Genomic DNA, 27,844 nt, shown 5'->3' with positions numbered 1-27,844 from the left:
TTGAGAACAGGTTACATTGCTTATAACCTGTCTCTACTTCTTCTCCGACCAAGGCGAAGATATATCTAGAGAAGATTTTTAAATTGCGATTAAAAAGAGTTAACAAATATTTTCAATTCATTAAAATTACATTAAAGTACGATTGTTAATCATTCTTATTTATACAAAACACAAAAAAACTTCATTTTATGTTGTTTAATCTATGTAATTGTTAACATAAGTTGTTTTTCTAAGACAGGATTAAATTGACACGCTCTTTGATGAACCCTAAGTCGTTTTGATATCGGTTAAAAACAAAATATCTGTAAACAGACAATTCTATTACTATGAATTAACTTACAATTATTTTATATATTGTATAAAATCTTAGCAAGCACTCGAATTAAAACGAACAACAATTCAATCGTAAGAGGTTATTAATACATAAACTCATTGTATACTGTTAAGTATTTTGTGTTACATATTCTAATTAATTTCTCATTAACACGGTAATTAATTTTGATTTACAACTGTAAGAAATATGAAACAAAATTCCATACCAAAGTAATGAATAGACTAAACCTCTAATGCATTATGCCTGAAAAACGGAAAATGAATACCCTTAGGGCCATAGAGTGGATGAGTACAGCCACATACCCATTAGCAGATATGATAATAAGCGAATGAGTTCGACAGAATTATGCTTGACTAATACGCGGTATCGGCTATTTCATACGTAGTAGTCAAACAATGCTACGATTTTTTTAACGAAAGTACTAATACTATTATTATTTGTTTGTCTGTTTTACGACGTAAACAATTATTCGTTAACGTGATGATTTTTAGTTTCTTAGTATTAGTGCCCTAGGTTATGCAAGACATTTTTATATGCAAGGTACACGTTGTTTAGTAGTAAATAAAAATCAAGATGAAGATCTCCACTTTGCATTATAAATATTTTATATTGACTACGATTAGCTTTATTGTAAATATGAGTATGCCTTTAACACAGCGAACAAGCATTGCTTTCTGTAATCTTCAGTATAATCTTTTTTTTAACAAGTTATCCAATTGAATTGCGTAATGTATCTTTTAAACTTACTATAACTCTGATGGAACAACTATTGTTCTTGCATGCCCCTTTCCTGAATGGTTCGGAAAATTCGAATAATCTCATTAATCACCCATAAATTCATTGACACGTTAGCTATTACATTCCACAGATTTTAGGTTTCAATTTCTATGCCGATGGAATTGTTTGAATAACGCAACTTGGGCATTCAGGCATTCAGACAAGCTGGTATGCACAATTGATGGTCTTGCTTTATTCATTGATGTAAACATTGTGTATTGTATCAGAATTAATAACTAACAAATAGTATTTTGAGAATCAAATTCTCGGTTTAATGTTTAGTAATAAATTCCAAGTATTATTATTATTGTGAAACCAAAGATGTTAGTGTGTTTTGTTTGTTCTTCATGAATATAGTTTTTTTATATAAATAAAATAAATGAATCAATGGCGCTACAACCATTTTAGGTCTGGGCCTCAGATTTCTGTATCTGTTTCATGATCATTTTTTTTAATCGAATAGGCATGTAGATGATCAGCCTTCCGTGCCTGACACACAATAAAATTCAGGGTTTTTATGTTCTTGTTCTGTAAAACTAAAAATTGTATTTTCTTCTTACAAAAGGATATTTGATGCGTAATATAAAACAGTATAGTTTATAGCATAAGTAACTTTAACCCAAAACAAATTAACGAATTGAGAATAGTGCATGATCGTTACAAAATATTTTATATAATTTTAATGCAAATCATTGTGAAAAGGAAAGATTGATAAGTTACGTTGTATATTTATTCTGACATTTTAGGAACAACCTTATTTCACACTTTATGCACAAACAGCGTTTCAACGTATTAGCTCTCAGCATGTTTTCTGAATAATATTAAACCTACACTAATTTCCAATATAGAATTTTATTCAGAAAATGCTTGATGTTTAGCCAATCTGTCAAAGGTTCTGAATTCCAATTACGAAAGTTGCAGTGTTTTGTTTTGTTTTTTATTCCTTTGTGCCTTTATAGCTTAAAGATTTGTGGTTGTTGCTATGGTTACGATAATCTTCCAGGACTATGGTAACCATGGTAATAAAATCTTTGATCCACGTTTTCTGATAAGGCTGTTATCTTGTCTTCTTTGTCGTCTCTAGGAAATCTTACATAGAATTAAATAGACACACAGAGCTTTCAATATTAAAATAACATAATAGAAAACAAGTATTCTTACTTTGATAGTAGCAGTTTTGGCCTCGTGGCTTCAGCGTGAGGCTCTAATCCTTGAATAGGTTTGATTCCCGGCTGTGCACCAATGGACTTTCTATCTATATGCGCATTTACTAACCGCTACAATGGTGAAGGAAAACATCGTGAGGAATCCGGCATGGCTTAGAACAAGGTGTGTCAAGCACAGGAGGCTGATACCCTACTTGCCTATAAGATTGACATATCATAAAACAGATACAGAAAGCTGAGGATCTAAGAAGATTTTAGTTCCACTAATTATTGTTATCTTACTTTAGTGATAAAACTAATGTTTCTTTTGTCTTCAGCAATCAGTTAAAACGCATTGAACAAACATTGACCGTCCGCTTTTAGAATAACATCACCTTTGGTTAAAATAAACTATCACATTGAAAGGGGTAACGCCCTAAATTGTTATCTGTATGAAATTTCCAAAGTTATCACATTCACTCATCCTCATATCATCTCTTCAAAGTGAAAAACCATGTTCTGAGGGGTGTGTGACAAAGATCACCTACGTCAAAGTGGGTTTGAAATTAGGCTATTATTTACGAACAGTGAGTCAGATTTTATGACAGTACTTGTTTGCCTGCTTCGAAGTTTTCGTATTTATTTAAATCAAAATATCATTTATTTATAAAACATAATATATATTACCAACAAAAAGTAAATGGTATGGTTTATTTATTTAATTATTGTATTTAAATGCTTAATAAATACTAATAATTAAATTACGGCTTTAGTTCTCAAATTAAGGACGTAGAACTGACGAACAGAACTGATAAGTTCTGAAACAGAATTGTAAAAGAGTTTAAAGCACACTTTATTCTCTGGGTATAATATATGTGTAACGTTACTAACTAGATTTTATACTTACTAAGCCTTTTAGAAGGTTTTAGAAGCCTCCATTATTTTTTAACGTACAAATATTAATTCCCATTTCAGAAAGTATCATTTTAATATAACTTCAATAACGATTTGCATTTTTCGAAGAACGCAGTCAAAGTTCACCCTCGAACTAATTTCCCTTCAGCCTGTACCTATTAAAAATTTAAATTGTTCTAGAATTTTCCGAACGTTGGCTTTAAATTCTTCGTATAAATACGTCTCGAAGTTTCAGAATTTCTCATATTATGTTGAAAGTCTCTTCAGGTCGCATACTCGGCGTCTCTAACTCTATATTTCATACCTGGACGAGGAATGTCTGGCATTCAACGTTACCTATTGGTCAGTTCTAGCGTCTATGAATTATAGGTTCGTTATTTTATGATGGACAGTGTTCCATTTTCAAAATTTCTTTTCATTTCATTAATTTCTACATATAAAAACGCAAGTTTGATAATTGTTAATAAATTGATAATTGTATAAATATTAAACACGTTATAATACAATTGTTTCACTTGTGTATTTTAACTAAAATCGCTCCAGATGAAGAAGTATATATTTTATTATACTCACTTAGAACTTTTAGTGATATCAGTGCACACCGATACAGACAAACATTCCCGCAAGTTTGGTCTTACAATTCATAGGTGAATAATGTCGCGAGCCGTCATTTAGTTTAACAACACAATGTTACTATATAGCATCGTAATCTTTGCAAAAGTTCAGTATATTGTAAAAACTGATTTGTAAATCAATACTTTCAACACTTTCTTCTCTTATAATTTAATTGCTTAACCATAAAGTAATAAAGATAATAAGACAAAGTAGAAAAACAAATGGAACTCGGTGTCATTAAGTAAATTTTAATCGATGGACAGTGAATGACATTTTAAAATTATACACAGCGATGCAGCTGCTAAAATCCATTCTATTTTTGGACATTACAAAACTCCAGTCGAGGCGGTCGACGTTTAATTTTATTGTGACGCAACACAGCAATTAATATTTACACATGCATGATTCTTTTGTACCGTGTTATTATAAAAGTGTGAAAAGAAAAGGTTCTCTTGTTCAAGGTGTGAAACGAGTCTCGTATTACCAATAGACAAAACGATATGACAGCGAAAATATACCTTTGCAATAAGTCCGTCATTTACCGCACCTCTTTGATACCTTTGCCGTGAATTTAAAGTGCGTTTTCGTAAGAGAAAAAAACGAGTTGTGACCTATCAAATTCCGTTCAATCGGTACTCGCAAGACCGAGAATAGACAAAGTCGTGCGCGGATTGATGTCAACGTAGAATATTGAACTTTATTACAAGGTGTTAACGACTCCGACTTTGGAAAACATCGTAACAGAAATAGGCGTAAGTGAACGCGTCAAAGTGTAAAATGAGGGGTTTTGCGCCGTGTCAGTGAAAGTCATTAGGAAAGGAATAAATGAAAATTGCGTGCATATTTACGTCTCTAAGTTAATATGAACGATGTGATGAAATGAAAATCTTCCGTTTTTTGTCTTTGCCTTTGTCACGGGTCTCATTAAAATTCGATAAGGTATTCGCCAAATTTATAAATCTCTCTTATTTTATTGCTTTCGAAGCGTTTAGATAAATATGTTAGACGAAATATTTATAGGTTACCCTGAGTAAAATTTTTGTAAAATACTTGTTACTTTGACGCCATAACACGATTCTATCAGCATAAACCTTTGTAGAAAACAATTTAATTCACTATAATATTGTAAGCTTTATAAGAAGTCTTGTGACTTTCTAAGGGGGCAATGGTTTTGCCGATGTTACATCTGGTAATATTTGTCTATTGTCAAGCTCTGTGTTTGATACGCATTTCGGAAGATACGATTCCTCCAGTGTCCTGAAGTTGTTTTAGTTGACTCACTCAAGCGAACAATAACAAAATGTGCGCGATTATTCTAGAAAAGTTCGCACACACGGTACAAGTAGTGGAGTCTAGTCGACGTGCTCTCGTCTCGCGAACTCAATCTCACTTCCGCTACCAAAGCAAATACATTTAATTGAACGCGCACTATGCCATGTGATTTTTTGAATGATCAAGAATATATTACAAAGCACAACATTCTCCTGTCCGGCCATATTAGCAACTGTCGGCAGAAAATCTTCTTAGTGTACAAGTTCGTGAGCAAGCGTGCAACAGTGTGCGCGCACAAAAATTACACAAAGCATTGCCAAACGTGTTCTGCTATTGTTTTGCACAAAATGTTTGCAAACAAATGTGCCACGCGCTATTTTGGTGGAATCGTACCAAAATCAAAAGTTTTTTTATTTCAAATAGGCCTTTGCAGGCTCCTTAATACATACCGACATCCTCACGATATTTTACGTACGCGTACGCCATTACGCGCGTAGTAAAAAAATATTTTTTCCAGAGTTTGAAGGCATTTACCTAACACTACATGCAATAAGCTTCAGTGGAATCTCTATAACTGTAATGTCAAGGGAAATGCAAAAAAATCGAGTTAACAAGTTTTCGACTTAACTAGAACTTTGAGATAGGTACATATCATTTTACTGCTGAAATTTCGACTGAGAGGGGCGCGATTTTTAAGTATATTGATAGATTGTATGTGTACAAGACAAAAACAATAGATTAGAAGCCCCGAACCCGAACATTCATTTTGGATTTTATTTCTATTATTTCGGGGAATTCCAATTAAGACATAATTATATTTTAATGAACACGCCTTACGGTGTCTCCTTTTTGACATCGAGTTATAGAGTATTAATATGTATTATCGATATTTCTTAGGTAAATAATATTTTATTCGAGTTACAAAGTCTAAATAATTCGAGATACCGCGATTACGCGTTCAGCGTTCCGAGGTTCGAGTTATAGAGATTCCTCTGTATATGTATATTGTTCAATCTTCAATATTATGATACTTAACCAGGAATCTAACAATAGCAGATACCAGACGATACTTCAAAACTAGATACTTGATCATACCCATTTAAAACCTACTATCACAACGCACAATGTGGGCATAATCAATGTTATTAACACTGAACAGACAATGCAAAGCTATCGAGGAACAAAGATCTGATTGTCTACAAATGCTAGAACCTGTATCGGTAAAATAGCTGTAGAGTTGATCGATACATTTCCTGAATTCTAAAATCAAAGAATGAACCTAAAGTTGGGAGCAAATACCTATATAGCATCTGTTGGAAACCACGAAATAGTTGTACACTAGAACTATTATTCTGTGGTAATTTGTTGCGCTAACATCTATGTATCTGGCAGGAGACTGAGAGAATACATTTAGTGCTTGGTGCTTCTCTTGTTTATGCTTAACAATGCAAATTTAAATTGTTTAAACCTAATTTCGTACATTAATCGCTTTATTCAACGTTTAGTATGATTTACAGTAGTGATTGGCGAGAGATGGCCTCGTCATGAAGACATATTTTGTAAACAAATAAAATGAGATCAAATAGCCTTGGAACTTGTTTTATAAATTCAAGTCGAGTTCGATTCGAAAGTTACACTTTTTTCGTTAAGACTAACGGTTATGATCAATGAAAATGTCTTGAATTCTGTTTATAGCTAATTATCATAATTCGTCCATAACAGATAATGCATTCATACGTGGGCATGATGTACACTCAAAAAGGTACCTTTCTACGTTGAAATAATATATCGATGTGAACACAAAGTCAGTTATATTTCTCCAATGCGCGCTTTTAAAATTTCAGTAGCTGTAGTTTAGCTTGGAGCGTGACTCAACTCTCTTATTTCAAATTGGAACTGAGATAATCTTTTTGTATATGTGAACAGAAACACATATAAAAATATTTTATAAATGCCTATCAAGCATTCAGATTACTTCGTCTAGACTCAAACTTTACACAATTATAGTACTAAGTTTATGCTCAGGGGATCTAAGTTTGACACTATAAAGCTCTTAAACACAATAAAGCTGAAGACACGAGAACTTCCTCCAACGATTAGTTGCTTACTAAGATAATCTAGATATTGGAATACTATTTTTATTTAAAAACAAAAATAAAACGTATTTACAATATTTTCGGTAATAGTACCGGAAGATAGCTATCTCTATCACTTGAAACCCAAGGAACCAAGAGGCCTACTAAGGCAACAAAAGTTAAAGGAAAGACTTATATTTCAGCGTTTATTATTTTACGCCTGTTCAGCGGCCGTGCCAGCTTTGTCAGAGGACGGGGCTAGAGTGTATACAAGTAACATCCCATACCAAACCCCATCCCATCCTCAAACGGATCAAAGACATCCTATCCGACCGCTTGCCATCGTTGCCAATATGGCTGAAACAATGTCAAGGATATTTCAATATTTAATATTGTGTAGGTTATAAAACAAAAAACCTTCCATGAGACGAATTCTAAATATAACATATATATGTTGGTAAAAATAGGAATTCTCACTAATCTTAAATACAATACCTGTCCACATCGTATCCCTTTCGTACTAACTACTAACTGCCGTGAGACTGATCTTAAATTATCGTGATACATGTGCAGTTTTTATTTTTCATGTATCCTTTTTTAGTATGTTTTCTTGTTCCTGTTTTGTTTTGTCTTAATATCTATATGTATTTTTGCAGTTCTTGCTTACCTTATCTAATTAAATACTTTTTTTTCTCATAATGGTTGCCTGGAAGAGTTCGCTCTAAAGCGATAAGGCCGCCAGTGCCCTCCTTTCGTTTATTATGTTCAATTTTTAATAATTATATATATATATATATATATATATACCATTCCCTCTGAATCTTTTAGAGAATAAAACGCCACCAGTTTTATCGTATACTGCAGAATATTCGTAAAATGTTATTATAAAAATATATTTAAAATGTCTTTTTATTTTCTAAATAGAATTCCAAGCTTTTTGTCGTAGCATATTTAGAACATTTAAGGTGAATAAACCCAATGTTAGAGGTGAAAATAGAAACGTCTAGGTGAGACCTACTTCCAAAGAACTATAATCGGATTAAATTTTTATAGCAAAGGTTTATTGTTGGAGTCTTGTATACAGTAGAGCTTCGGTACTTTTCACGCGACCGCCTTAACCAATAATTGTTTCTTAACACTTTTCTGATTAGTGTTTTATTAATAAATTTTGGTATTTTTTGCCAATCATATTATGTCTTCAATTACTTGCAGAAGAATTTCAACCTTCACATATATATTTTTTAAACTCAAACAAAGATCAAAGATCATCTTAGGTTAAATAAACCTTGTTAAACGTTCGGAAATGAATTATACTGGTTTCATATGTTTTAATTTAATGTATATTTTTAGAGTGTATCTAAATTAATCACACAAGACATTTTCCTTTGACTCCCGGTGGGGGCTTTCTCTGGGAGATAAGACCTACAACACAAAATGGGTGTTCATGAGCTGCGACAACTGCCCTTTTTGGGTGTCGTAGGTTAGTTTGTCCACCTATGTTACAAAGAAAATAAAAACAGGAAATAGGTTGGGTTGCCGACCTTTTAAAATGTGACAATTAAAACAAAAACTAGTCGAACTAAGCAGAAAATTGAAAACCAATTACCCAATTGCATTGCGTTTCCTTTCGCTTAAATTTAGTTGGCAGTAACTCATATTAATCCATACGACCATACGTTGGTCAGCCCTCCCTTATCGTTCAGGCCAAATGGATTTATTTCCATTTGATTGGTTATTCCATGTGTTCCTTCAGAAACCAGCTTAATATTGCATACATTCACCCTTCCCAACAGATTTAAATTACAACGTATCTGTTTAGTTTTGTCTTATTAACTGTGTATAATATGTATTTTTGCACTACTTGCGTATCTTATGTAATTTAATACATTTTTTTTCCTTTATTCACAGTGGTTGCCTGGAAGAGATCGCTCGAAAGCGATAAGGCTGCCAGTTGCCCTTCTTTTGATTTAATAATGTTCATTATTTTTTAATATTGTTGCGTAACGAAGTGTTAATAAATAAATAAACGTATCGTTTTACGATAAGCATTAAATTCATTCGAATTCTAACCGATAGCCTTCTACTGCTAAAGATATGATGAGGAGCATGTAGATCCTTTTATTTCATTTTGGAACAAAGTGGACCTTTAGCGCTGAATGCTTTTTCCTGCATCTATTGCAGTTTACAATAGAAAGTACGACTTTACATGAATTACAATCTAGCCTATATATATTATGTCTAATAAGTAATATTATGTTGACTTTATTTTCTACAAAACTAGTAAATAGCATAAATTAAGGGTATGTTCATTAACAGTCTTACAGAGGTAAACGTGGTATAAAATGTCATACCAAGAATAACCTTAGAATAAGTAAAATGTCTACTAATAAACCCGGAATAACTTGAACCTAGTATAACGTCAGCGTAACTGTTCTTACAGCCTAAGCCTAAGTCTGACATAACCTATAAACTATGACACACGGATTTTTAATGAAAGCCGTTTAAAGAATTTAGTTCATGGTAGATTACATGAAGACTCTGGCTATGCTTACACTCCTTATTTATTTACACCAGTACTAAATCCGACCACTCATAAACAAGAAGCATACAATTATACCCACATTAGAACTAGAACACTATAGTGTAGAGAGATGTTTTGGTGTATGGAACAACCGATCAGGGGATTCAGAACAGAACCAAGATGTATTTAGTATCATTGGCAGTCTTGCACAATATAGCCATTGAATTGAAAGAGGAACCTATCTCTGAAGATGCTTGCTGCCTGGAGGAGCAGTGAGGGCCATATTTACTAAAGAAATCTTTTAAGTTTGATAGTTTTTTAATAATTGAGTTATTTTAAAAAATAAATCATTTTTAATACATTGTTAAATTTTTTTTGAATCATTTTTGTTACATTATTCTATTTATTTTGTGACTACTAAAGTGTTCAATAGAATGTCTGTCTGTTATTTTAAAATTATCTTTACTTAGCAGTGTATCTCGGCCATATTCTTAATTATTTGTTTGTGTTCCTTTTGAAGGCGCTAATTTTCAAGAGTTTTGGTTTTTTAACAATGAAGTTGTTTAAACAAATAAAACATTGAATTTAATTGTAAAACGTTTTTATTAAATTATTCTATTTATTTTTAAGTGACTACTAAAGTCTTCCATAGAATTTTTTCTTCAGTTTATCAATGAAATATGACGTTGCCGTCTTGTGCCTATGGCATAACGTGGGAGTAGTATTAACAACATTGTAAAGAGTTTATAAGTAAGAAATGATGATCTCCTTATTCTTAGCTTATTCTAAGTATTAAATCTTAGTATAAGGTCCGAATAAGTAAGTTTTTATTTGTACCACTTTGAGTGTTCCATAATTTTTTGACACGAAATACAAAATATTATAGCGTACTGATTGAGTAAAAAAAGTATATTTTAAATACTATTATTAATGTTTAACTGACATTGTCTAGGCACAAGGCAAACCTCAACACTGAGATCGTACGTTTGAATCCCTGTGCACCAAATGATCATAAATTAACTCTCTCGTTCGTTAATCAAAAACGGTATGTCTAAAACCAAAAGTCGACCAAGTATCGCCACAGAAGTCTAATTCTCACTCAGGCATCGGGCAAGCATTTTCTTCGATTTAGTTGAATATTTGATATCAGTTTATATATAGTATCAAGTAGAATTGTGCCCTCAGATATGAATAAAAAATATAGTACAAAGTTGTAATTACATTAAAAATACTTTTTACAACTTATTTGCAGAGCAGACGGTAAAGTTTAGTCATAAGAAAGATGTTTGTTACTGTCTAATCTAAAAACTACTCAACGGGCTATAATGAGCTTTAGTAACTAGTATTGAAATGTAGCTGTGAGAAACATATCTTACTCTCTCACTGTTTTTATCGTAATTTAAGACGGGAAGGTATTTTTAAAAACGACGTTTGCTCCTGATGAGACAAACACTATTAATATAGAATAGTACAAGGTAGCTGTAACTAATAAATTGTAACTTCGCGATTCCCAACTTTAAGATCATAAACCCAAGTAGTGTGTGATCATAAACCCAACATGTGTACAAGTAGTGTTTTAGTTTTGTTAATATAAAACTGATATACTGTCAATATTTTCAGGAATTTATAGCCAACAACTCATAAGGTGTCACCTCGACGTCCGCCGTTCCACGGCTGAGCGTTTTTCAAGGCAATTTTTGCCGCGCACCACCGCTATGTGGAACCAGCTGCCCACTGAAGTATTTCCGAACCAATTCGACTTAGGGTCCTTCAAGAAAAGAGCGTACAAATTCTTAAAAGGCCGGCAACGCAACGCCTCTGGCATTGAGAGTGTCCATGGGCGGCGGTATCACTTAACATCAGGTGGGCCTCCTGCCCGTTTGCCCCCTATTTTATAAAAAAAAAGGTGTAACGCCACCAAATTAGAAGGAGATTACCACACTCAGTTTGAGCTGGCAATAAATGCAAATAAAGAGTTCGACGTTCAGAATCGAACAGAGTAATCTACCTGATATTTTGCATGCAATGATGATAAATAAATTTAAAAATTGTGGATGTGACGGTTAATTATTGAACGATGCAAACCTATAAATAGTATAATTTGTCTTATTTTAACACTTCAAAAGCAGTTTACAGTCCGAATTCAGCGTGTAAGACCACTTTGATGTCAAGTGCAGTTCTAATGAATTTCTTTGTACAAAGGACTGAGTCCACACCGCCCTACCTTCATACACAGGTTTACAAATAAAATAGTTTAGTCTTTATAAACTGGAGTAATTCTTAGAATTTTATTTAAAAGTGCTTTTAAAATTATTTTAAAATATTCAGTTAAATCTAGATGAAGAAAACAAAACATTGTTATAAAGTACTGTTAGCTTTATTAAAAATGTTTTTACTTTTTATAATCGGTTTATAATGTATATTTATATTTATATACAAATAAATATGGACATCTGTCTAGTCTAACATTATATATTTATTATTAGGAAACACACAGATATACGCAAGAAGAAAATATATTAAATACATCGATTTTATAAAGTAAATGTCAAAATGACATATGACATCATCAAACTATAATGTCAGATTTGACAGTTGGAACGCATCGTTTGTATTGGAACGATGTTAACTCGTTCTTCCGTTTATTTCTTCCCCCCACAGAGCGCTACTCAAACTTTACATACAATAATGTATTGTAATTTATACGTTATACATCTTTACAAACGCAAAGGACATACTTTACAATTAATAAAAACGATTGCCACGCAGATCATACGAAGTGAATCTACATTTACTTGATTAAAGAGAAAAGTCCCTAGAAACCTGATGTGAGACACACAAGTTATTATTCATGGTCGCAGTCACGACACTCCTTGCCGCTCAGGACTAATATTCAACCTGACCAATTTCTTAATGTCTCTGACACTTTTGCAAGATTAAAATCATAACTACTCGTTTTAACATATTATTTATCCTACGGATATAGAATGTCTATTGAGAGCTGGATAGCAGCTCGAACACACTGATAAAAAATGTAATCAGTAGGTACAGAGAAAAACTGTCCTAAACACGATATTGGATCAAAACTTTTAAAAGTCCATATAAAAACTAGAAGTAATTCCTACAGTTTTTATTACCTTATTATTCGTTATTATTTCAACTTTCGCAGGTGTTAAGTATGTAACATATTGCGGCAGTAACGAGCATTCTCTAACTATTGTTAATGACTCCGTTGAGAGTGTAATTGCATTTTTTCACCTCGCTAATGACCTCGTCTTGTTATAAAAAAGTAACGCACTTTTCTAATTTCCATCTTTATTCTTCGTTTAATTCTTTTACACATTGTGTGAAATAATTGCTTCCTAAATTAAAACACAGTAGTTAGAGATTTTTTAACAAATCTATTATTGAGGTTATATATATATGTTGCTGTAAAGTAGTTAAATCAGAGAGTTAATTGAATCTCTAGACAGTTAATTAAAAATCGATATTCAATCAAGTCGCTAGCATTTTGATTTAAATAAAGCAGCGTAGAAAACGTTTAACTATGTGTTGATTAACCATATAAAACAAGACTCCGCCATGATTATGTCATTTGTTATTGTTGTTTCGGTATGATCGTGAAGAACTGTGAGCTTGGAATTTCCGTGTTTTGCTTTATTGTAAATTGGTTAGGTTATTCTTATTGCCTAGGAACGTTTCGGAAACTCGTTAAACATTTCGTTCACTCACTTGTCTGACGGAACTTAAGCGACTTCGTTGAATATACATTTTAATTAACTGTCTAGAGATTCAATTAAATCTGTGATTTAATTACTATACTGCGACATATATAAACTATAATATATAAACCTTTATACATATTTACCTTATCGCTTACAAGCGATTTCTTCCAGGCAACAATAGTATAGAAAAAATAAAACCTACAGAGGGTACATTTCAAGAATTGCATTAATAATAACAAAAAAAACATAAAACAAAAAACTAAAGAAAATCAGTCACAATTAATATATTATTCAGGTAGTACATTACGAGGCAGAAGATAAAGCTCAAAAAGAAGATTTTTAAATAAACTTAAAGACTGAGCTCGTCTGATATCAGGAATTAAAGAAGTCCAAAGCAGGAAGCTATAAACTATACCAGTATTCTTTACGACTGGCCGTTTGCTTATAGAATCACAATTGAAGTATAAGTAACTTCTGGCTTCCTTTGGTGAAGTTTTTTGTATTTTAGTTGAAACACAGAAGTATTAAAAAGTATTTACTTAAAGGCTATGTTTCAGACTGAGTTTACTACAATTAACAATGACCAAGATATTTAGAGTACCTTTTTTATAGAACTGGGGGTAAACGGGCAGGAGGCTCACCTCTCAATGCCAGAGGGGTTGCGGGTGCAGAGTTGGTACGATCTATTCTTGAAGGACCTTAAGTTGAATTGCTTCGAAAATACTGCATTAAAAAACGCTCAGTTATGGAACGACGGACGTCGAGGTGATACGGGGGAAATTTTGTATTCTGCCTCGACGTCAGATGATGAAACTCAACTGCAGGTTTTAATTCAAACAATCTTTCTCAAGTCTTTTGAATTGGAAAAAAAATTCCGTAACATTTTTCGGTTACGTTCCATCTTCTTCTTGTCCCTACCACGGTTGATTCGAAGAGATTCGAAGCCATTAATAACAAAAATATATAATAACGATAACCATGACAGTAATAATTATATTACAATTAATGAAATTCTGTAGTAACCTTAGTAGCAATAAGGTAAAATGAAATAATTGTGTTCGAAATACATAATTTTAAATTAATAATTTTTGATGAGGCTGATCCCAAATATTTTTTCTCGGCCGACCGTCAAATTTGTTAAATGAGTCATTGTTGAGATTTACTCGGCTTACGTTAGACACATTTTTATTTTGATATATACTTTTTGTTAATTATAATTGATAATAGTTACGTCCACCATTTAGAATTTTATAGTGAGTGTTTAGTGCGTTTAGACAAGGTATTAGCATCACTCTAACCTTTCTTTGTTCCCAAACTAATAGGATTTCTCCAAATCCTTACGGCTGATAATATTGTGAACCTTTCTTCCTGGTAAGAAGATATTGTAACGAGGTATGTACTCAGGACTTATTATTCTAGTATAAGATTAGTATTGACGGCCACCGAACCGTTCTTTGTGGTACATAATTTTTTTTATATTATTCGTACAGCTATTGTTTGTATTCACGTCTATATGATAGACACACTTTATTCCGTTATGCGTCACATTTTTCCGTTACGCGCTATCTTTTTCTTGTCCCTACCATGGTTGATTCGAAGCCATTAATAAGAAAAATATATAATACCCATAACAATGATAGCAATAATCTGTATTCATGTCTATGATAATAAAAGCCTTTCCTAAAACTTTATCTAACTTTATGTACCTAATTTCTGTAAAGTTGCATATAGTAGATCATTTTTTGATAAATAAGGTCATAAAAAAGTTTCACTTCTTACGTGTGTACATTAGACACGCACACATTTTTTTCTGTTTAGCTTTTCCGCTGCCTTTCAAGTTATCAAGATAGCTTAAAATTTAATCAATAACAAAGATAAAATTTATATAATTGATTTTATATTAATTTACAAGTTTTAGTTCTTCTCTAGAAATTCACGTTCATTGAATTTGTGAATCGATTATTTTAGTTAGAACTTCACGTACATCTTATCACTAAGTTACGGAGTTTAAGTTAAGTTTAAGTTAAAAAATAAAATTCTTGATTTGAAAATTTGAATCATTGAATTGACGCCTATAATTTACAGGCAATTTTTAATATCGTTTGAGAATATAGGAATCAATGATCACGTTTCAGTTCTTACGTGTGTAGTACACGCACATTTTGTTTTATTACAATATAGACTTTCACAGATATACAGAATGGATACAAACTATATACTTTTACAAATTAGATATATTTACAAAAAATTAGGGCAGGTCGACTTATCTCTATAATTTAGAATGTTTCCAACTTTTTCAATAAATATAAATAAGAACTTCGCGTACACTATATCGCATCTCACTGCAGCAAAAGGCGAGTCTCAAGATATCTTGACCAACTTCTGAGCTATGTAAATACAACTTGGGGTGAATGTAGGTGAGTTTCGTATAAATACTTTAAAAACTTCGTGGTCTTGAACTATATTTAAATCAGAAATAATTTTCACTTTACATTTTTTGTTTTCACGTTCGAACTTCAGTTCAGTTGAATGTTAGTTTCTTGCTAAAATTTAAAATAAATATAGGAATAATTAATAATAATTAAAATGTATGTGTTTAAACCTATAAGTTGTTAGTTAGTAAAACTAACTATTTTGGCTTTTGATTTTATGTGTTAGCCAATGGACCTTCAGACGGCCAAAACGTTCGCAAGGGCGTCGCCTCTTAAGGAATCGGTACGCTCTTTTCTTGAAGGACCTTTTCTTCAAGCCGCTGGGTTCATGTACGGCAATTATGCATCAGAAAGTCAGCTCAGTTGCGGGACGACGGAAAACGAAGTGATGCACGTGGGGTTTTATATTCTGCATCGGCTTTCGATGACCAAACTCAGGTGCAGTTATTGTTGTAACACACTAACTAAGTTTTAAAAATAATAATAATATCTCCGCATTTGAGACAATATAATAAATTCCTTATTTAAAATAAAATTTTGTTCAGCAAAAAAATTATACAATATTTTTACTACTTCTTGGCCTTCTTGGACTTAATTTAGAAAAATTAAAGTACTATAAATACGTTTTTGTAATTTTGTTGAGGTTGGTGCATACTTTGACACAGGTAGTAATCGCCACGTTTGATTTCACATTCTCTTTTGTTTTGTTAAACATTTAAATATTATTATATTAATGGCGCTACAACCTTTCAGGTTTGTGTCTCAGGTTACTGTATCTGTTCCGTTATCCTTTCTAATAGGCAAGTAGGCGATGAATTTTCTGTGCCTGACACCCTCGACTTTTTGGGTCCAAGGGACGTCAGTTTTGTCACGATGTATTTTGAAGCACACTAGGTTTGTTGATTTCCTTTTTCAGTCAGTTAAAAATATACGTATATATGATTATAATAAAATATGTAATAACTATCTTCCCTATTTTACAATCAAAATATATCAGAGATAATAAGAGAATACTATATAATTTGTTTCATTAGAATGACAATACACGCAATATCATAGACATCTAACAGATTGTAAATTGTCCACGTTTCAAAGTTTTTTAAAAGGGCGTTGAATCGTTTGTTCTGTTGCTCTCTGATTGACGCCTGCACTGGATGTGCGCACTAACGTTGTTTTTTAAAAAAATAATTAACATGATGGACGATGATAATCACGAATTGGCAAATATTAATAGCTTTAAATCTGCGACAAATACACATAAAAAATAAAATAAAATACACACGTAACAAGTGAAACTTCTTTATGACCTTATTTTTCGAAAAATGATCTACTATATGCAACTTTACAGAAATTGGTTAAATAAGATAAAGTTTAATAAAAGGCTTTTATTATCATAGACATGAATACAGATTATTGCTATCATTGTTATGGGTATTATATATTTTTGTTATTAATGGCTTCGAATCTCTTCGAATCAACCATGGTAGGGACAAGAAAAAGATAGAGCGTAACGGGAAAATGTGACGCATAACGGAAAAAAGTGACGCGTAACCGAAAATGTGACGGTATTTTTTTACAACGCCGTTAAAGAAGTTTCACTTCAATTATAAAGCAATATTAAAGTATAAGTACACTTCAATATAATTTCTATTCATTTCAAACTTTGAATAATATTAAAACGTTATAGAATCTATTCGACAATCAAAGACCCTTTTCCAATATTTTAAAGCACTTTACATAGAACCGACTTCAAAGAAACATTTGTTATAAGACCGGATTTGATGAGAAAGTGCAAAACGACCAAAACTGTGGTTTACCTTCGAACATTGGAATTTCCTTGAATTTTAATTAATTTAGATTAGGAAGTGGTATAAACAATTTAAAACGTCTCTGTGGTTAAAACAGTACTTGGGGCTTCGTAAGTTTCTCTTACTTGACTGATTATTATGTAAATATACATTTTTATGACAGCTGTTCGCCTACATATTAGGACTGACTGTGTAAAAACTTTAAGAACATAATTTTTATGGTGATTTTCCCTACAATTGAAAACAACTCTATTACTTTTCTATATTTCATTGTAACCAAGAAAGATAAATTATTAATTAATTTCTAGACTAATAATACATCTGGAACAGAATAAGCCGAGTAATTATCGCGGACTTTCGGCTTCTTGACGCTTTAATCAGCTGTGGTGACAGACAGGCCACGCCTGTGCCAGTAATTAGAACGCCTCTTTCGTGCCTTTCACCTACAAATGATGAGCTACATTATTTTGCGTCAATATCTTAGGCTGAGGGAATAGCAGTTTTCAAAGAGATTAAACTGTATTTTTTATATGATTTTCTTAGGAATATTCTTCGGTCATGTTTATATATTTAATGTTTACAAACATATAAAATAATACTAGGACTAAACTTTAGCTATCTTCTCATACCCAATGTAGTAGGTTCGACGGCTGAGCACCAATGTATTTCCTTTCTGTGTGCCACCATCCGCTCAAACTGTGAAGGAAAACATCCTGAGGAATCGGGCATGGCTTAGACCAACGTATGTCAAGCACTGGAGGCTGGTCACTCGCCTAATGATCATGAAACATATACAGAAATCTGACGCTCAGATCTAAAAAGGTTGTAGCGCCACTGATTAAAAAACATATATTTATAATTGTATACACCCGGATATTAAAGGTTCAATACTCTTATAAATCACATTCAAATTTATAGTAAGACCAAAGGATAGTTTGACTCTTTTAGTGTTGAAACAAAAATATAGATCGTATCGCGTGTCTACCAATAAACTAGAGATTGTTGAGAAATAATTTATGAAATTATATTTACCCCTGCCTTATTACAAACACAATTAAGCAATCGCTCTGCTTGCTCTGCCGACTGATAATTATTTGTCAAATAATCAATAACACGGTCCTTAGTCGTTGCATAATTTTTATTAAGATCCTTTAGGGAAGGTGGACCATAAATTCTTATACATAAACATTTCTTAACCATAATATATCCAGTTCAATCGTCACTTTTGTAATTCTTGTATTATTATTGGGTATTGCATTGAAATTCATAAATCCGTGAGATTAGCTGTTAAATTTTTAGTTTAAAAAATATTTTAGATTAAGGTTGTTGATAAAAAAAATTTTATGAAAGTTTTCGTTATGCACTTCATGAACTTTACCCATCATATTTCTTTCTTACGAGGCCCGCGGTTTCCTGGAAGAGATCGCTAGCAAGCATAAAGGCTGCTTGTTGCGTCCCTTATATATATTATGTTATTTATTTTTCTTTAAATGAATAATATAAATAAATAAAACTTAGGGTAAAAACGTAGTAACGAAGGGCTAGTTTTCAAGTAACAAAAGTCTCTCCACACAGTTCCCAGTATTCGATTTTTGACAATTCATATAGATGATTTCATGCCCTCAAGTTTGATTTGAATTGTCGTCATACCTGAACATTATTGTATAACTAATAAATTATATGACAAAATACATGGCACTACAAGACTTAGTTTTGGCCTCAAATTTGTCTCATTTTCTTCACTTTAAGAGGCAAGCAGGTGGTCTCACTTCTTTGTATGACACGGCCTCGGTGTTTGGGTCTAAGACTTACCGGTTTTCTCACGATATTTTCTTTCACACAGTGCACTTTTAAGGCTTACGTCCGATGTGAGTTTTAAGTGTATTCAAATAATATACAATTTCCAACTTATTCCTAAAAGCGAAAGTCATGGTGCGCAAGATAAACGCTAGTGAGACTAAAATAAATAGGAACAAATCATATAAAGCAATTCCATAATAAACCCTTTTTTATTATTAAGCTTAAAGTGTGTGAAACTCGGTGTTGGAGAGGCAAAGAAGTACTCAAAGCCTTCTTAACTTTCTCTCAAAGTATAAACAAAAGAAAGGCAGTATTTTTCTTTGACGTATTATACTTACTGTAATATCGGAATGAAAGCGGATTTGCGACTCTAACTTTTTCAGTTATTATTCATAAATGCAAATCCGTCTACACAAACTCGTCTTTAAAGTTGAGGGATTGGCTTAAACATATAATTGATTCCGTTCAATATTTATTTTATTTATTATTAAAATACTCTCATTTTAATTATTCATTATCGGCTTATTTAATTATTATAAATTTTGTAAGATTTGGTTGAAACTACTTGTTAGATCTACAAGTTGTTGTTGTATCTAATGTTAAGAGTATTTCCTCCAACTTCGAGTTTGTTACCTTTGAAGAAGAAACTGTTTGGCCATGGGGTCAAGGAACTAATAAAAGATTTAAGTTGGCGCCTGATAGATAGTACCGGTGACCTCAGAGCTGGTGCTATGCTATGCTAATGCTGCCAGCGTTAAAGGTACCACAAGGTTGCCACAGGGACCAAACTTTTAAAATTTATTTTTAATAATTTTTATTATTACATGTTTATTTACTTATGGAGCGAAATTTGAATTGACAATATATATGTTTTATTAATTTGCTTTATATATGTCTTAGTATTTGTTTTTTATTATTTATTTATTATTAGCTCGCTTAGCTCCTTTTCTATATTCCTAACTGACGTGAGACTTATCTTAAATTATCGTGATTTATGTGTCTTTTTACTTTCTATTTTTAGGTTAGTTTGTTTTTTTGTCGTTCCTGTTTAGTTTTATCTTAATAAATCTGTATAACATGTATTTTTGCACTACTATACTATACTAAGATATGCATCTTATGTAATTTAATACATGTTTTTTCTTCGACGAGATCACTCGAAAGCGATAAGGCCGCCAGTTGCCCTCCTTGTGATTTAATTATGTTCAATTTTTTTTTAAATATTGTAGTGTAACGAAGTCTAAATAAATATTATAGGTTAGTCTTCATGCTTTTATCAATGTCAAATATATATAATAATTATTATTTATATCTTTCATTATATTTGCAACAAACAATACGATAAAAGTTAAAAAGGTATTTGGAGACTGGTTTCCAAACTAGGTGATATGCATAACCATTCTTGCATTCCACAGCAAAGTAATATTGAGTGGTAAGAAAAATTACATACACATGTAGGCAAACAAATATAAAGATTTAAAAAAGAAAAATAACAAAACAAAACAGTCAACTAAATCACAAGTTGGAAGTTAGTAGAAATAAAGTTGTATAGGTGTATACAACATACATAGAATATGTTTCTGATATAATTAGACAAAAAACAAACATGTTTTAGGTTCTCTTAAGACCATTTTATGTTTTTTTTCCAGGTTGGCCGCGTGACTAATGCGCTCAAAATGGACGAAGTGGGAATAACAAGCATGATCTTCCTCTATTTCTTCTCCAGTTTCATCTCTGTTAATGCTGTGAAAATTGTTATAGAACCACTTCCCAAAGGTAAGTGCAATCTCAATCCCATCAAACACTGTTAAGTTAAACTGTTAATAACCCATTCATACTCGTTCTTTTTCCTACGTAATAGGTGGTTTAATAAAATGCTTTCTCTAATATATATAACATAATTTGTTAAATGTTTAATTTGCCTATAACATTTAATATATACGATACTAAAAATGTTGCAGTAATCAATGTTATAGAGACGATTTTCACTAGTTTTGCGCTATTTTTCATCTGTTTTCGGTGGCTTTGTTTTCAATATAAATTCTCAGCAAGGTGCAGATTTCTAAGGAGTTTTTATCTGCCTTCTTTCTTTTCAAAGAGCTCCTATTAATATTAATTAAAAGTTTGAATAATTGAATGAATTCCAAATTGTTCCGTTGTTGGGTTTCTCTGGAACTGAGTCGTGGCAATAATTAAAAGTTGAGCAAAATGGGTTCGAGTCTATTATTTGTATAAGACAGGTTTTGTCTCAAAAAATTTGACAAGTCTATAGGTTGATAGATTGTATCTGTTTAAACAGGGGTGACATTTAAAAGGGACAGCCAAGTCAAAGTTTAACCAAACGTAATTAATTACCATCGTTTGAGTCCCTCATGTAATATATTTTATACTTGATGCCAGAGCCTTCGTTTCGCCTAAATATGTCTTTTTAGTTAGCCTACCTTTAGTAGCTACATATATGGAACCAATTTTGTTGTTCCGAAGTAAATAGTAGTAAACAGTTTTTTAAAATATTTTTTTCTCTATGAAAACCTTCAGCAGAGTTAAAGGAATTAATTAAAAAAAAATAGTCAAATTCGTCCAGCCATCTTCGAGTTTTACGCTTAGCAGCGTATTTTATTTATTATTTACTAGTAATATTACAGCTTACATACACATTATAAAACAAAACACTTAGTCAATACAGAAAGCCGAAACAGATTACATAGATTAACAATGTATTTTCCAAATTAAAATCTCAAGAATTTTTGCAAAAACCCGTCATCTTTTAGTCGATATCCAGTCCGGGGCAATAAATACAGATAACAATACTTTCTCTGCAGCTGTGATACTTTTGACATTTAACACCTTTTTTCATCAGTCACCGTCACCACGCACGCTGGTATACATCGCTTCAATTCGTTCAAAAAGTGTTTTCTTAAATGTATTTTGCGTTAATTAATTTTGTATTTGTATAGATGACTAAGGTGACATAGCTAAACTAAGAACAAATAACATAAATAGATACTATGCAACCTAATTATTAAAAAATATGCAAAATATATAATACAATAACTAAGTATAAAAAAATATATTCTAAACCACCTTTTATTTTCTCTATACTGTTTTATTCGAAAGTTTCAACGATTATATTGTCCAGGTAATGTCCTACACCCTCTGTCTTCTTTGCCGATGAGTCAAGATGTCTGTAATTCAAATTTAAGGATGTGGCGTATGTGATGTGTCTAATTTTCCATAATAAACATTTTTTTTAATAACGCTTATTTGAACTTTCATGGAACTCTTTGGAATACACCAAACCCATTTTAAATATTGTACCAAGCGATAAACGAAAAAACGCATAACAGAGAGAGGGAGACGACGATTTTTCCATAGTTTTTTTAAGGAAAAGCTTGTTATTCGTAGTGAAAATACGGAAAAATAGCAAAAATATATTGTGTCAAATAATCCGCAAAATACTGTAATAAAATTATCAAATTATAACGCATGGTTAGCAGTACAATAGTGACAAGTAATCCGCTTTCTTAATTGAATTAATAGCGTCGTGTTGAAATGTAATCTTTTAAGGCGTGTGTAATCCCTCAACGAAGTGTGTTGCCAGTCACCTTTACAAGTAATATTACCCGAAAGTTAATCAAACCTCAGGGTATTCAAGTTTCAATACGTTGACATTAATATTTTCTTACCGGTCTTACATTTGGTGTACCTAAATAATAACTATATATGATCTTTGCAAAGTAAAAGGAAAACATAATCTCAGTTAAAAAATAACGTTTCTCGAAATATCTTTTATTATTATATTACAGTTATTAACTCGTATTAATGTTTTTATTAGAACAAGGGTCTGCTATAAATAATATACATAATATAATATTAAATATATAGTCACACGCATACCTACCTAAGCATACACGGGAATATTTAGATTTTATTTTACTATATATATATCACTCCTGCACTAGTTTGAAATGCAATTAATGCTCCTACAGTAAAGAAAATATCAGTATTTCTAGACCTGGCCTTGATTATGCACTGGTCCTTATCAAGGAACGTACGAAGGAAATTTCCCTGTTGGAAAATTGTGAATTCAAACATCTATCTGTATAACTTGTCATAAATGGGACAATTTCCTATAGTTAATTTAACGAAAACATTTATGAATTAAAATAGTTTTGGGGTAATATTGAAACAGATACAGAAATCTGAGGCCCCGCCCTAAAAAGTGGTAAGGGTGTGCCAGTGTAGTATTTATGTATATTTTTTATGCGTTTTCCGGAAGTAGCAGTTTTTTTAAAACGATCTGTTTTTATAAAGGATGTTTGCATTTAATATTGTTCGTTGTTCTATGTTGATCGTTTTTAAACAAACATCCGTTTGAAAAATAACAGAATATAGCAATGTTAAAGAGTAGGTACAATTTTATATCAGATTAAAAATATCGGAAACCTAGATTGAAAAAATATTTCCTGTCTAAGCTAAACCCGCGGGAACTCATAACACTGATAGTTGCTATATACGTTGCCAGCCATTCGTTTAGGAAAGGGTTCTTTAACTTATAGGTATTTTTTCTAGTTTTATCTCGATATGAAATTGATGAAACTTCTTCGTTTAGGTGTGGAATAAAATATTTTACGTTGACGCTGTAAATTAAACAATAAAATTAGAGGGATTTTTTTTTAATTAATTTTAAAATATTATAGTTTAATTTATTTTTGTATACTATAATCCCACCAATGTCCCAGGTGACCAGGCCAATTTATATTAAGTAAAATTTAGAATAAAACCGATATAAATATTAAATTTATAAATATTAAATAACAGTTAAACGTAAAAAAATAACTTTAACATTCTTTAGTAAAATATAAGTAGATTTCAGTCGAAATTTTGTCATGGCACATTGATCGTCAGTTGTTTTTGAGCAATTCCCCAGCAAATATTTCAACCAAACGAATAGCATGTCAACATGTCTGGTCGGATCTATCGCCAATTAAAAGTATAGATGGCAGCAGGACAGAAACAAATAGTACTTCATATACTGGCGGGTATTGACGATGATTCGTCACTTTCAGTTCTGGTACATTTTGGACGTTTCTAGCAAATGAACAGTTTTTACAGAATTGTGAATTGTACGACTGATTTTCCTAACTAAAACTTCATCTTTATTATATTTATAGCGAAAAATTTTTATTTGTTTTTTATTTTATTGAATCTTGCAAGTAGTAGAAATGAGATTATTAAAGACCATTGAGGATTAATTTAAAAAAAATGTGTGTGTAAATATAGATTGGAATTAATATTTACCAAGTTATTATCACTATGGTAGTTCGATATTTTTATTTAATTATAAAAACAACGTCAGCAGGCACGCCCAGCGCAGGCGCAGTTCAGAGAGCAACTAACGTCAATGATCGATTCAACGCATTAGTGACAAGTTGACTTTGACACATTGACAATTTACAACCTGTAAGACGTCTCTGATGTTGCGGGGTGTAGTCATTCTAATTCTAACACATTTGTTAAAACAATTCTGTTATTACATAATCTCTTACATACACATATAGTTATATACATTTTTGTTATATGACATAATTTTTCCATAACCGAGGTGGAAACGCTTGGAGTGGAGCCTCGACCTACACGAAACTGCTATTTAGAGACTAGGTGGACAAAACCCACTAAAACCACCTCAGGTAGTTCCCACAAGATCGCAGTGGAGGACCCAGTGTCACTCCCGCCATCAAACGAGGATTCAATAAAGGTCCTAGTTAAGAAGTGTAATATGAAGTACATTTTAGAAACATTTTTCCATCAAATTACATACTTGAGACATCTCGTTGGCCTAAAAACTTTAGTAAAAAAGCCGTCACGATAACTTTGAAGCTCGTTACTAAAATTGAATTCAACTGCCAATTTTTATATTTGTATATCAAATTGAAATTTACAAGCTATTTCGGAATATTGAAATTGTTTTGCTAGTTGAATAAGATTCGTAGTAACTTCGAAACTTTTATATAAGAAGCGTTTAACTTTGCAAAGTAATGTCGCCCATATCTGCTAAATAGAGAGTCGCTAATGTCATGAGCGTGCAACTCTTGGGTTAGTCTTGGTCGTGGGTTTAATTCATGGTACACCCATGGTCTTTTCTATGGGCGTGTCTTAAGTGTGCGCGTTGCAGCAAAACATGATAACGGCATGTCAATCAAAACTATGTTGTAACGCCATTAGTATGGTTTGCTTATGTATGTCCCCTACAGTACTTCAACCGAAGATAAACGCAATGAATGGTGCTCAATGGCAATTCGGATGAAGTTTTCATAATTTAGTCTAAGTTTTGTCAAATAAATCACAAAGCACGAGCAGTGTTGGCCAAGTGGCTTCAGCGTGCGACTCTCATTGCTCGTAGGTGGTCGTAGGTTAGATCTTCGACTGTGCACCAATGGAATTTTGAACGGTGAAGAAAAACAACGTAAGGACACCGGCTTGCCAGACCTAATTAGTTTACGGTGTGTGATCACCGATCACCTACTTGCCTATTAGATTAACAAATGGTCATGAAACAGATACATACATCTGTGATCTAGACCTAAAGATATTGTAGAGCTATTGGTTTTTTTATCATTAAATAAAGTGAAAAAAATATCGCGTTTGGTATGGGAGAACTATTGCTAGGTTCAGACGGCTGATGAGCAAACTGAACTGGTTTTGCGTGTGAGGTGCTGGCATTTATTAAAATACATCAGATATGATTATTAAAAAGGTTTATATGTTCTCTCATTGTTGTCACAGTGATAGGATATAGTAATGACAATATTTATAAATTTTGGTTTCATTTACTTATATTATACGTGTTAAATTATTTCGCCTAACTTTAACTTTTTCGCTTTTTCGCCTAACGCTTTCGCGATTGTCATTTGTTATTTGTAACTTATGATGTCGATCCATTAAATATAAAAGACAAAAGTCCCAAAGTCGATTGTTATAATATATGAAGCAAACATTTTTGTTCTAAGGAATAATGAGAGAAAAATAAGGCCACAAATGAAGGCTTTGTGGGCGGAATTTCCCAGGAGATAATAGAAGTATCTCCTACATGTAAACCTGCCGTAATTAAGTTCCTTTTTCGTTCTATTTATAGTATTATTGTTTAAAAAGAGAACTTATTATTTATAACCTCATTTGTCAAATGTGTTACAGCAGTTGTCAACAAGAAATCACACGTTTTTCGTAAAGAAGTTATATTTGTACATTTGTACATAATGCAAAAATTGTCAAATAAAAATTCATATATTAACGTAGTATTAGCGTGTTAGCTACCTTTTTTATGGTGACAGAAATACAAACGCCTTAGCGGGTCACTTTGACTTAAAACTGCCGCCCATGGACGCTGACCTTTCAGGGAATACTACGCTCTTTTCTTAAAGACCCCGTTAAACATAAACTCACAATCATAAGAACTTGAAGTAAATTATATTCAGATATATTATAAGGCACTTGATTCAGTACCTGTGACTCGTTATTAAGGCTGGGTCAAAGACATCATCATTTCCTACGAGGTCCAAAGTTGTGAATGAATTTTAATAATAAAACAGTAACTGTTATTTTAATGTGAAGTTACCTTTTAACTAAATAAAACAAATCAATGGCGCTACAACCTTTTTAGGTCTGGGCCTCAGATATCTGTTCCTGTCTGTATGTCTGGCAAGTAGTCTGTGCTTGACTTTTTGGGTCTAAGACAAGCCGGTTTCCTTGCGATGTTTTCCTTCACCGTTCGAGCTAATGTTAAATGCGCACATAGAAAGAAAATCCATTGGTGCACAGCCGGGGATCGAACCTACGACCTCGGGGACGAGAGCCACTGGACCCACTAGGCTTGCTTTCGTATTCCGACGTATCCATAACAATAGTTGCGTTCTCTTTTTCAGCTCGGAGTACTACCAAATCTTAGTTCGCCTTTAGCTCCGCGAGAGCCTTTGTTTCAGCGAAAGTGAGGTTTCTTTTTGGCGGTTTGCTTGTCCGCAGTATGCATAAGATATCTTGCCGTATGGTTTCAGCCTCATCCTTTGGTATCGTATTTTTGAATATACATTCCTCTACGTAACTAACAATTCGGAAAAAATTAAATTTAAAATTATGTAAATAATTATAAGTTTAAAATAATAATACATAGCTTCAATCCGTTTAAAAAGTGTTTTCTTAATATATTACTCTGGTTAAAAATAAATATAATATTAGTGTTGGATAAAAATCCCTCCAATATTAACAAATTTAAACCAATACAAAACAATAGGATAAGATCTCATTTCATGCCGTAATACATTTCCGATATTCAATAACATGCTTCAAACGAGTTCACGCAAAATTTCGCGATAAATTATAATAGGCATTTTAATCCCGAATTTTGCAAGCATTATCACTTACAATCTGT

At 32.3% G+C, this 27,844-nt stretch overlaps 1 protein-coding gene across 1 annotated transcript in view; it reads left to right on the top strand.

The window, feature by feature from the left end:
- The window catches only part of LOC123715019 (semaphorin-2A), a 347,042-nt gene that overhangs the window by 172,991 nt on the left and 146,207 nt on the right, over positions 1-27,844 (top strand). The window contains exon 3 of the mRNA XM_045669800.1: positions 21,069-21,195. Within this exon, the coding sequence (XP_045525756.1) occupies positions 21,096-21,195 (100 nt within the window). The 5' untranslated portion in view covers positions 21,069-21,095. The remainder of the gene's footprint in view (positions 1-21,068; positions 21,196-27,844) is intronic.

The sequence above is a fragment of the Pieris brassicae genome, chromosome 10, assembly GCF_905147105.1.
Source record: "Pieris brassicae chromosome 10, ilPieBrab1.1, whole genome shotgun sequence".
Taxonomy (NCBI): domain Eukaryota; kingdom Metazoa; phylum Arthropoda; class Insecta; order Lepidoptera; family Pieridae; genus Pieris; species Pieris brassicae.
This window is presented reverse-complemented; position numbering and strand designations above follow the sequence as displayed.